Consider the following 12,784-nt stretch of genomic DNA (forward strand, 5'->3'; position numbering starts at 1 on the left):
TGGGGTCCACCCTTTCTAAGCAGGCTTCCCTTATTTTCAAGCACACAACCCCAAAAATGTGCAGCAAACACCCTTGAATGGTTTTCTCCACTTGCTACTGACTTCAATTCTCTTCTCCAGTGAAAACAAAGGGCCTATGCTACGTTAACCTCCTTGAGGTGATCCAAAGAAAAAACAGAGAGATAGCAGACTTCAAAACAGAGCATCCCTGTCTTACCTCAGCTCCTCTAGCCCCTTGTAGCTCCTCTTGAACATGGAAACAGAAAGCTTACATCATCATCATCAAAGACCCCACAACCTCAAGTTTCAGCAAGGCAGGGACCCTCAGTAGAGGGGCAAGCAATAAGCATTTTAGTATGAAAGGCAAAGTATTACAAAGCTGACACTAAATATGAACACTACGCAGCACGGAGCAGGCAGCACCACGTTCAGAGCACTATGTGAGTGATGGGCAAGGATCCTGGTTCTCTCTGATTTAAAAAAAAAATCTCAATTTTTCTGATAAAAACCACAAAATCCGTTATTAAAATTAAAAGCCCCCTGCAGCCTCCTCTAGCCCTGCTGGTGCCCCTCACTTGCCCCCAATGCCTCCCCCAGCCCTGCTGATGCCCTTCACTGCCCCCACAACAGCCCCCTGCCCTACTCATGCCTCTTGCCCCTACCCACAGTCCTTGTCCCCCAGCCATGCTGGAGGGACCCCCAGCTGCCAGGGGGCTATGGGGCCAGGGACCCAAGTCTGCAGGTCCCTGCCCCCAACAGCAGGCAGCTGCAGCAGAAGCAGCATGAAGCTGGCTCCCCCACTGCTGCTGCCTGCTTGGGCAGGGGCGGAGCCAGCTCCTGGCTCCCCCCAGCCATGACCCACAACCTCCAGCCCTGCCAATGGAGCCCCCAGCCCCCTGCAAGCCGCACTTACCTCCAGGAGCAAAGAGTGAAGCTGAGCTGAGCGGAGTTGTGGCTGACTGAGCGCCTCAGGCCCTGCCCTTCCCCCCCCTTCCCCTGCAGCCAGGGCTGGGGGTTTCCCACCCTGTTTGCAAACAGCTCTTGCAGGCTGGAGTTCAACCAGCCTGCAGAGCTGTTTGCAAAAGCAGGGAATCCATGGGTTTCTCTGCTAAAAAGAGAAATCCGCATTTTCTCTGATAAAAAGAGGAAATCCATGGTTCTCTCTGTTTTTTCTTGGGAAACGGAAAGCCAGGATCCCTGGCGATAGGACACCCTGCAGCCTTCGTTCCCCAGCTTTGGTTTCCAGATCTAGCCGTTTAAGGTGGGAACTACTAACTTTAGTCAGAATGGAGCAGAGTCTAAGCAGCACTGTGGTAATCAGGAAGACTAATTAAAGCAGTCTGATCCCTCATGCCGAAGAGCCAAAAGCTGAGCCACAGTGGAAGAGACAAGATTTATCATGGCACACCGGCATCTGCAAATCTTGACAGTCACAAGGCATGAGACCTTCAGGTTTTCCCTGCTGTCTTGGATAAGCAATGCTTTTGAAGCACTGGTGCAGGGTCTAACTTAGCAAGTCTTGAACACTTCTTAGGCATTTGCAGCATGGGCAGATTGAGATTGGAAAGCCTCAAGAAATCAGAGAGCAGCATAAAACTACTAGCATACGGCAATTTATTGCTGTGCTGTAACTGAACTGGATGTAGATACTGGGGGATGAGTTCCCTTTGTTCAGAACATTTCCTGCATGGACACAGTTCAGAGGAAAGGAACTTCATTAAGACAATCCTAAAACATGCAGTGGTTCATTTTCTATTCTTTTTATTGCTGGACAGCGTAGCTTGGTAGAGCATTTATAAGTACCATATCAGCCAGATACTAACCCTCAGGTGATGCAGACACATGTGTTTCTAGGCTGTCATCAGGATGCGAGGCCAGAAACTACTGGCATTCCAAGGGCTAAGTCCAGCTCTAAAGAACAGGTGACTAAACGTTTTATGACTGCCTCTGCAGAAGAACCCCTGTGCTCGGCGCCTGCTGGGAGCTGTATGCCTTGGCTTGAACAGACCTAGGGTTATGACCACTATCACTAGCAAGCAAAACAGATCTCTTTTTTTCCCCCGACTGACCTACTTTCCATCACTTTGGATTTCACTGATGGCAGGTACCTCAGGACCCAAGCATTTTGTCTGTCTTGAAGGACACAGGCTTTATTAAAAGTACCTGCAAACAGGATAGATCTGTATGGCCTTCCTTCCTGCTTGTGGGACTATCACAGGGAAAATAAACCTACCCACACATACTCCCATGTACCGAAGCACAGTACTTACATTCAGAAAAGCTCCTGACCTGGCTCTGGTGTGCCAGAGTAGGAGTGAACAGGAGGGGCTTACTTTCCTTCTCAGCAGTCCTATCCAGACACTACTGCAGGCACTCAGCACGTGTAAGGGAAAAACTGGGAACAGAATACAGACTGCTGCCTCCTGGTCACCAGAGCAGGATCTTTTCCTGTTGTCATTGAAGATATTGGGGCAGCAGCCTCTGAAACCAACACTGCAAGCCCACATCTTTTTTATTTTATACCACTGGGGTAGAAAAACCATTCTCTTCCACTTTAAGAATTGTGCTCATGCACACCTAGGCTGTAGATCCCAACAGGCAGAAGAAGGTTTGCAGCTCAAATTGCCTTTTTAGCTCCATTACAATATTTCTAGTCAAATTAAAATATTGAACAAACAGGTTTAACTTCAGAGGCTTCACCATAAACACATGCCCCTGGGATTAAAGCTGCAAGGAGGGAGTGCACTAGATTAGGAGGCAGCCAACTGACAAGGAAAGGGGAAGAGACAGAGAGAAGGAAGGAGCCTAGGCCCACACAAGAGTCACATGGTAATTTGTGCCATGCCATCCTAGACAGAGGCAGGCAGATTCAGTCATCCTCAATATAAAGCAAGCTCCATTCAAATGTTAGCCCTCATCTTTGAGCTGCAACAACTACTACTGAGCAAGAACTGATCCAATTTTGATCCAGAGTGAGTAAACACCTGACTCCAATAACTGGATGGGGCTGGCTGGTCCCCTTGCACCCCATTCCTTAACAGGAAAAGCCACCTGGTCTCAAACAGTTAGCTGAGGCAGAGCCCTCCATTTTGAGCCCAGGCAGGAAGATGCTTACTGCCTGGATGCTGCTGCAGGCAGCAAGCTCTCAGAGAGACTAAATAAAACAGACTGCACCTCAAACAAGATTTAAGCAACCCCTCTGACAGCAGGAAGCCACTAAGGCTAACCCAGGAGACCTTTATTGGGCAGCTGGTGAATCACAGGCCAAGGGAACCAATTTCATTTTCATTCAAAGGAGACCACCCAGCAGGGTGGGGCCCAAAGAAAGGACATCCCTTTATGCAGGATTTCCCCAGTTAAATTACAGCACTATGCACCTCACTGGAGCTGGGGTGGCTGGTGTTGGACCACAGTGTTTTACATACTGGGCGGCATTAGCTGCAGGAACTGAACAGGCAAGTGTGTGGGTTACTGGTACTCGTGAGAGGTGTCCCACACTGGCAACTGTGCCTCTTCCATACAGGACATTAGTACACTGTAATCCTCATGTGACTAATTGCCTGGAGTTCCCTGGCTGGATTCCAGTAGAACCACAAAACATCCTGGCTTACAATGCTCTCCAAACAAACCCTGTTCTTCCAGAGACAGGGAGGGCTTTCCCTCTCAGAGAAGGTAGCTTGGAAGAGTGGCGCTGCGTCATAGCTAGGAGGCTGCCTCAGATGCTGCCCTAGGGGAGGAGTAATCCGGAAGTAATCCTTTGCACTTCCTTACCTACAGATCATAAAGGTGCACACTCAATCAAGCCATTTACACAGATAAACAGAGATCTGAGAGAGCTTCCCACAGGTACTGTGCTCTGTTACACAAGGTATGGGCTACAATAGGGGTGTCAAACTGACCAGGTACCATGGGCCAAATCCAAACCACTGGGCTGATCACAGGGTGGATCCAAATGTGGTAGCAGCTGGATAGGCAGCATCTGGGAGTCATAGGAGTTAATACAGCCATTGCTCATCCTCCCATCACTTCCAACACCCTCCCCCCCAACCCCAGTAAGGCTCTATACCAGGAGTGGGCAAAATACGGCCCGGGGGCCAGATTCGGCCCGCGGGGCCCCTAAAAAATTTAGAAAATTAATATTTATTTGTTCCTAGATGCCTGTCAAAGATGACAGGAGTCAGAGGCAGTAGAGCCCAGAGGAAACTGGTGGCAGGACCCACCAGCAAGGCCTGCCCAGCCCTGTCCCCACAACCAGAAACCTCTGCTTAGCCTGGCCATATCTTTGACACCCTGGTCTATAGATGAGAGGGCCATAACTTGCTACCTGCCCACTGCTCCATCAGTGCCCTGGACAGCCATCATGTTGGTTAGGAAGGCTCAGCTAGCAGTTACTGGCACTTCCAGTTGGATCTACATTACTGCCTTCAATCTAAGTATTCCCAATATCATTCCCTTCCCCTGCCAATGTTTTGCTACTGCGACACTTGGCAGGCAAATACCTTGTTAGATCTCTGGCCAAGCCAGGAAGGCTTCTTTACTGCAGACAATAGCACCAGACACTGCCCCAGTGACAGAGCCACATGACTAAGGAGCCAAGACAGCCTTTGCCTGCTGACAATGACAGCCCAGTTCTCCCCACTGTAAGAAGTCTAATTAGTTACACCAGATCAAGCATCCTCCTGCTCCGCACAGAGGGAGGCTCAATCTCAGATGCTTTCAAAACACTGACACTATGTCTATACCATCTCTATACCGAGCCTGACATCACCACAAAGCATGACCAATCCTGCATACACCACTCCTGGAAATGAGGTCACACCCCCCATCAACAAATGTTTCCCCAGTCTGCAATAATCTGGGCCCTTACAGGACCTCAGTCAGGACCAAAAGAACTGGGACAAGGCATCAGTGTCCCTCACATGCATACTTCCAGTCCTTAGGCATCCTGACCACCTCAGCTCCTCACCCCCTCCACTCCACTGAGGAAGAGACAAGGAGAAGCTGTCTCCTTCCTGCTCTCCTGCATCCACAGGAAGTCTGTGAGAGAAGTACCTCCTACAGGTACTCTTTGTTGACCAGCAAAGCAGACAGCAAGGCATGAGTCCCCACAGCATTTCCCACACTGAAATCCACTTCCCTGAGCTGCTAGTCACTCTGTCCTGAGCTCCAGGATTCCTGGCTAATGCTGCACTGGACCCTGTTGAGAGCCCTTGCTCCTTTGCCTTCTCTACAGGGCCTGACTACAATGAGCAAATGAAACCTTGGTGACCAAAGAGCCCTCTTATTCCTGAAAGCAGCCCCTTTGGTTCAGTGCAGGGAACCCAGCACTGCTACTATCCAGACCACCTCTGTTCTGTGGAAAGCAGAATTCAGGCTCCAGGGCCATTAATCTAATAAAAACACCTTGTTCTTAGTGAGTTCATGCTAAGTAGCAAGCATCCTACTAAAAGTCAGCAAGGCTCATCTTCCAACAGCCACTAGACCAGTGAAAAAAGAAATCCTTTGGCTTGTCATCAGCTCGTCTCTTATAGCCTCAGCACAAGCAGCATTAATTCACAGTGCCTTCCAATTCAAGAGCATTTTAAAGCCTTTGCCACTGAGCAGGCAGCTCAGCCCAGTTAAGCTGCCATCAGGCCTGTGTAGTTCAGCAGCACATTAATCTGCATCCTGAGAACCAAATGCTGGAAGGAGATAGCTGGGCCAGTTGAGACTGCAACCACTTGTGTCTCATTAATCAGCTGTGCAGATGGACCAGGCGCGTGGATAAACCGTGTATGTGGACACCCCAGGGACTCTGGGAAGCACGAGGCCAACTACTTACTGGGAAATGCAGGGAGTTACTCTGCTGTGGCTTCAGGTTTCAACTGCAGAGTGAGTTTTGATCCATGTATTTTTGCAAGAGATGTGCAAGGGTCAGTGCCACAGGGAGATGACTGCTCTTTCCATGCACATCATTTAGATGCACTGTTATAGTTTACGATTAAAATTGTAAGGAGAAAATCACTTCAGTATTAGCAAATCTTCATTTTAATACAACTGGCACCAGCCACAGGGCAGATCATATCCCTTGGGCAAGCAGCAAAGATCTAATGATTCAAATGACATCCATGAGCCAACTACAGAAGTTTAACCCTGGCTTGGCCATTTCTTGCTGCAAGCCCTCAGGCGAGTGATTTTACCTCCCTGTATCTGTTGGAAAGAGGAGAGATTTAGAGAGGCCATTCCAAGGCCGAATCCCACTGCACTGCACTCCTTCCACTCTGGCAGCCAAGGAGTTTATCCTATTGACCTACTATGACAGGATCCTCTCCCTGGCAGCCCGACCTGTCATTTCTCCCAAAGCTCAAAGCAGGGGACTTCCATGCCCCACAAAACCCAAAACGGCCACTACATGCTTCCCAACGTCAGCTTCCACTTCCTGTCTCAAGGCTTCTGTGAGATTTCTAGTTTGCTTTTATTACCAGAGCCTGGGCATCCTCCTTCTCTTCTAACCAACTTTATCTGATCTAGAATGAGCTATTAGCAAGATAAGAGCATCACACTGGCAGCAAGTGTGAGGCAGACCCTTAAGTGTCAAGCAAAAACAATGTTCTTCCAGGAAGCAGAGATGTGACTCAAGGCAAGGGGCTAGGTCACTGCGATTATCTCAAGATGGGTCAGAAATGTAGGTGTTTTAGATGGAGGAGAGAGGCAGTGTGCCTCTCATTAGATAGGTAAGCCAAGCAGCTACACCCCAGAGAACTGGACTGGTAGCTGAAAAACTCAATACTGGTTCTACCCTGCACTGACAAGTCACTCACTACTTTACAGTGTGCACCCAACCACAACCATTTCTGACTTTCTTCTCCCAAACCAGCCTCATTTCTCCTTCCTCATCCAGCCAGCTCTCCTTTGGTTATGGGACATTTGTCGCCAAGAACCTCCATTCTTCTGAACAGCCTATTTCCTTATCCCTGCCCCCTGGGCACTACATCAACTTGCCCTAGACAGCGCTCCTTGGCTCACATGGTTCTCAGAGGGTAATCATTGACTCTGTTGTACCAAGGGCAGCTCAGGATTATTTCCTCATGTGGTCAAGTGGGGTCGCTAGAGTAGGACCAGCGTTCCCTCTAAGCTGCGTGGTGTGCACAGCCACACAGGTGCGCTCATCCCACGCTCATGCCACACTGCCAGGTGCACCTGCGCGGCCGTGCATGCCACGCAGCTTAGAGGGAACGCTGAGCAGGAAAAAGCAATACAGGTTTCCCTCGCTTTATGCTACACATGTGTTCCTGGAAAACGGTGCATAACTCGAATTCACATAAAGGGAACCCACTTTGCAATATAACAAATAGGGATACGATCCAAGACCTCGACTGTTCTGACCCCCCAGGCCCATTTCAACCACTTTTACAAGACAATTTTAGTACTCATCAACAGCAGACAGTACACACAAGCACCGGGTGATGGGGAATGTTACTAAAATGGGGACAGCAACTACAGAGACACGTGTCGCAGACAACAAGCGAGAAGCACAGATCCACACAGGAGACTATATTTTGGTGCGCATCACTCCCACAATGCACCACACAAAGCAGCTGACTGCAGGCTTCCACCACACTGATCCCATAAGAGCGAATTTACCTTGCATATACTGAATTCTTGGTATAAAAAGGGTCATTGCATAAGAACAAATGCGCACATATGGAACCTGCATAAAGCGAGGGAAATCTGTACTTCCTCCCTTCTCCCAGCCATCTGCTGGTACAATGCCAGCTCCCTAGCAATGCATGGAGGAGAACAATAGCAGACCCTGACGCTGGGAAGCCCAGTGCATCTGTGAGAGCAACCAGTTAAAAAAGTAGCTCTCCAATTGTAAGGGATGCACACATAAAGGGGAGCAGCTGTGCAATGAGCTCCAAGCTGAAATAGCAGAGGGGCCTGAAGGTCAGGGCTGAGGGGCCTGGGAAGAACTGAAGCGGGGTCCAAGCATGGAATAGGATGGAGGTGGGTGAAGTCTGTACAACACTTGCTCACAAGATGACCGGTTTGGTTGACTCTGAATCCTTTTTTTTTGCTCCACTGGAAACAAAAACAACCAACTACACTTGTGTTTAGTAAGTCGGACACTCCACCTGCTAGCCAGTATGCTCACAGACTAGCCTGAACTGAACTCAGCTGTAAGTCCCTTGAGGTCTGGACTTAGATGTCTAAGGTGACTGTCAGGTGTCATGTACATATATAACACTCTATACAGATAGATACTTAAAACCTCCCCATCCCCCAGACAAGCACGTAGCCTATTTCAGCCTCCAAAACACAAGCAAGTATCACTTCCCCTCTGTAACCAACCCAGGGAAAAACTGCCATCTCAGGGGTAAACAGGGAACCCAAAATAGCTTAGAACAGCCCCTTGCAGAGATCCCAGGCCCAGAGTTCAGTTGCCTTTTTCTTCACAACAGGGTAGAATCAAAGCAACAGGCAGGGCTGCACACTTCTGATATCAGCAGGGAGTGCTATGTCTGGAGGTGAGTCACTGAGTGCTCAGCACTGTTACTGAGGTGCCTCAGAGCTTATCTTTGGGCATTTGCTTTAAAAATCTTAGCCAGGGTCTCATGTAGCCCATGAGGACATTGTGACTTAACAGTGGTACACTGAACTCTCCAAGATCCTCACAAGCAAGTTGTTGCAGAAATGCAGTGCCCGTGCACTGTATGGTGTGGCAGGCAGAAACCAAGCTCAAGTTCTTAAGGAAATGTTCACAATATATTTTATCCCTTTTGACTACATCATGTAGGTTTTCTCATGCTTGCATTGCCACACAGCACTGTGGGTAGCTAATCTGAAAGGCTTCCCACACAGCACTATGTGGCAAAGTAGTTCATTATGCAGTCCCATGGCAATAGCTTGGCATCAGTTGGGTTTTTTTTAATTTTATTTTATTTTTAGCTCTGGGAGTCTTTTTAGTACATTTCCTGACTCTCAAGTGTGTGGGTCCAGGATGATCAAAGCAATCATAATTCACAATGGGACTCCTGCATAATGGGCACACAACTACCAATGAGACTTATGAACTCCCTGCGGCTCAAAATTCAGGGACTGATCGCACAGCTTCTAGTCTCACAAGTTAGTTAACCTACACAAGGTCTGTAAGCAACCAGGCTGTAGAATGAGACCCTAACACCAGGGTGGGCAATTATTTCTTGTGGAGGGCCGCTTACTGAGTTTCAGCAAGCCATCGAGGGCCGCACAATAGGCAGCCAGGGGCAGTTATATATTAATTTTCTAAATTTTTGAGGGGCCCCGTGGGCCAGATACAATGGCCTGGTGGGCCACATCTGGCCCGCAGGCCGCAATTTGCCCACCCCTGGCCTAACAGCACACAGGGCATCTCAGGAATTTCCTGACATTTAAAATTTGCAAGATGACAGTTACATTAAAATCAGTGTTTGGTGTCCAAGATCTGCTTGGAGAGCCTCTCCCAGCCCCTTGCTGTCTTCTCTGTGGATCAGTATCCTGCAAAAGCCCTCATTTTGAATTCAAGTTTATTGGTTGACTATCTGCATTTGTTAATCTCTGCCACATTAGCCCACAGGGCCTGCTGAACTGTTTCATTTCCTAGCAGGTTAAGCTGCAAACTACTCTACAGAGAATAACGCTACAGGATAGGGAAGAGGTTACACAAACACCCAAGAGGAAGACAGGGCGGAAATGCTGAGCACATCCTGTGATACCCAAACCTAAACTGAAAACTGGTTTCAAACAACACTGATGTTCTTAACTCAGCATTTCAAAGCCACAAGGCCCTCTGGATCCAGCTGGGGGTGCAATGTCATGAGGAAAATGTGTCAGTGGAGAGCATTAAGATTAAGGCACAAAACCCTAGGTGGAAAGTGCTGAGATCAAAGGCAGGAGAGGTGTGTTTTGCAGAGGGGTGGCCAAACAAGCCAATGTGCAGCAAGGTGCTAGCAGGGAAAAGGGCCTTCCAGGGATCACCCTGGATCCACACACTTGAGAGTCATGCTTTTCGGCTCAGTCTCCCTCCCACACATACCTCTGGCACAAGGGGGCAGGAATCCTTCCTGCGCTTCAGGCATTTAAAAGCCAGCAGGTCTCCCAGCGGCGGGGGCAGGTCACCAGCAAATAAAGATCGCTGCAACTGGCGCCCCTCAGAGGTGCCAAGCGGGCGGCCCCGCCGGGCACAACCGGGCGCAGCCACGTGCCCTCGGCCCGGCCCGGCCCGGCCCGGCCCGCCAGGGCGCGGGGGCCAGCAGGTGCTCGCAGCACCTGGCAGCAGCTCGGGGCTCGGCGCCCTCCTCCGGGCCGCGCGTCCGCCCCCGCCCGGTCCCTGCAGGCTGCAGCCAGCCCCGGGAGGCAGAGCTGTCCCCGCTGGGAGCCGCCCGCGTGGCTGACACCGCGGAGCCAGGGCGGACTCACCTCCTTGCGCTGCGACCGGGCCAGCGCGTGCCGGAACTTGGACGCCCTGAAACGGTTCATGCTGCCGCCGCTCCTGCTCCTGCTCCTGCTCCTGCTCCGCCGAACCGGCCCCGCCCCGGGCCCCGCCCGCACCTCCGCTCCGCCCCCGCAGGACGAGCCGCCGAGACCTTCCTCCTGCCCCGCCGCGCCGAGGGGTTCGCGGCGGTCCCGCGCTCGGGAAGCTGGAGCCGAGCGCCAGGCAGACGTCGCCCCGGCCCCGGCCCCGGCCGGGAGGAGCGGAGCGGAGCGGAGCGGAGCGCGGGGGCCCCGAGCCACCGCCCGCGCTTCCTGCCTGAGCTGCGGCCGGGCCCGAGGCCGGAGCTCCCGTCTTGCAGCGGGTCCTGCTCGCGGCCCGGGCTGAGCCGGTGCGGTCGCGCCCCACTTGGGCCCTGTCCATCCACCGCCCGAAAGCGAGTGGCCGGCAGTGGCGGCAGCTCTCCTGGGCAGGCAGTGCTGGGGTCAGTTGCCCTCATGGCTCGTTGCCATCTCCCCGAGCTCTTCTTCTACCGTGTTAAGACCTTCTCTTCTTTGCAGTGGTCTGGATGCCCCACCAGTCCAGCTGGCCTTTGTGCTCCTGGGAGTGAGGCTCTTGTTCACAGCCCTGGAGACTTTTCCATTCGTTCCAATTTGTTTTTGCTTCAATCAAACTGAGTAGTAGCACAGTCCTAGGCCCCTGGCATATTAGTGAAGCTTCTAGTTTCTTCTTAGCTGGAGAAGGATAGGTGTTTTATCCACCATCTGCACCCCCTTTCCCAAATTCTAGATCCACCCATGAAGGGGACTCATTCTTGTAGGCCAAGGGATGCTCCAAATCATGTCTTGACCACAGCCTACTCCAGGAAGATTGATTGCCACTTTTCACTTCCTTACCCTCCTTATCTAGGATAGCCCAACACTAGATGTACAATGAACTATTTCAAACAGTACCCAACTGCCTCCAGTTTTTGGACACTGATCATTCAGGCTTCAGATCCGGCTCTGACAAAGAAATACTGTTAGTCTTGTGAAGGAATGGACAAAGTCAGACATGGTGGTAGTACTACTGTTTTTTACAAGCCTTTGATTTGACCACAGGGCCAGACAGGTTTGGGAAGAATCAGATTGAAGGGATTTTGTTCATTCTTAATGGAGAGGCTTCAATCCATGGAGTTAGGCATCTGCCCCATCTCCTCAGAGCTCTCAGCTAGGGACTGTGGTGTTGATGGGTGCAGTCTTGGCTCCTCTTGCTCAGTTTTTTCCATAGCCCTCTGCACTGCATTGTCATCAAAACAATCACAAAACTCTGTTCTCTGTCTCTTTAGTAGATCAATAACTAAATGACTAGGTATATACATCAAGCTAAGGGTGTAATAGATATGCTGGAGGGTAGGGCTAGGATTCAGAATGGTGAGCCAGGGTCTGGAACGGGCTCCCAAGGGAGGTGGTGCTCTCCCCTACCCTGGGGGTCTTCAAGAGGAGGTTAGATGAACATCTAGCTGGGGTCATCTAGACCCAGCACTCCTGCTTATGCAGGGGGTCAGACTCAATGATCTATTGAGGTCTCTTCCGACCCTAACATCTATGAATCTATACAATGAATCCATAAAGAAGGTAGTTGATAGATTGTTATCCAAATGTCCTGCAGAGATAGAGCAGTATGAAAGTCAATTGTCTAGAGCAGTGGTTTTCAGTCTGTGGTCCGTGGACCCTTGGGGGGGTCCATAGACTATATCTAAGGGGTCCATGAAAGATGATTATGATCAATCAATGTATGTGAATACCCACACTTACAATTCAGAGGCGTCTGCACCTCCATTCAAAATTTCCAAAGATATCCACACCTCCATTTTAATTTTTTTAGGAATCTGCAAATGATAAAAGGTTGAAAAACATTGTCCTAGAGTTCCGCTTGGATCAGACAGATTAGATTGATGCTGACTGGAAGGAAAGAATATTTTGAAGAACTGGCTGACATGTGTCAGGTTATTCCATTAGTTTCTTTTCCTGGATTACCAACTAGCAACATTAGCAAGAAATACTTTACTTGAACATAACTTGCAAAAAACACAGAAAGGGAAAGAGAGAGAGAGAACAAGAAAGAAGCTAATTTAGTGTTCTTTTTCTTTTCAAAGATACATAATAAAGACCCAACAAGTTTTTATTTCTTTAATTATCGTACTGTTTATTTTTATTTAAAATTTGGGTTATTTACCCTGGAAGAGTGATTCTTAACCAGCTCAGGGCTGCCTTGAGATTCTTTTAAGGGTGTCACAGGATGCCACACAATAGTAGCACTGTTAGATGTACAAAACACTACATGACTCACAAAATAAACCCAGAGATTTCAAAT

General features: G+C 49.8%; 1 protein-coding gene across 3 annotated transcripts in view; it reads right to left on the reverse strand.

Moving 5' to 3' along the window:
* Positions 1-10,527, reverse strand: part of LOC102574404 (mitochondrial import inner membrane translocase subunit TIM16) — a 217,098-nt gene extending 206,571 nt beyond the window's left edge. For all 3 annotated transcript variants that reach the window (XR_009456313.1, XR_009456312.1, XM_059716485.1), the window contains exon 1: positions 10,417-10,527. Coding sequence is in view for 1 of the 3 variants with exons in the window: in XM_059716485.1 (XP_059572468.1) it covers positions 10,417-10,476 (60 nt within the window). In the remaining 2 variants the exon portion in view is untranslated. The remainder of the gene's footprint in view (positions 1-10,416) is intronic.
* Positions 10,528-12,784: the final 2,257 nt, after the last annotated feature.

The sequence above is a fragment of the Alligator mississippiensis genome, chromosome 13, assembly GCF_030867095.1.
Source record: "Alligator mississippiensis isolate rAllMis1 chromosome 13, rAllMis1, whole genome shotgun sequence".
Taxonomy (NCBI): domain Eukaryota; kingdom Metazoa; phylum Chordata; order Crocodylia; family Alligatoridae; genus Alligator; species Alligator mississippiensis.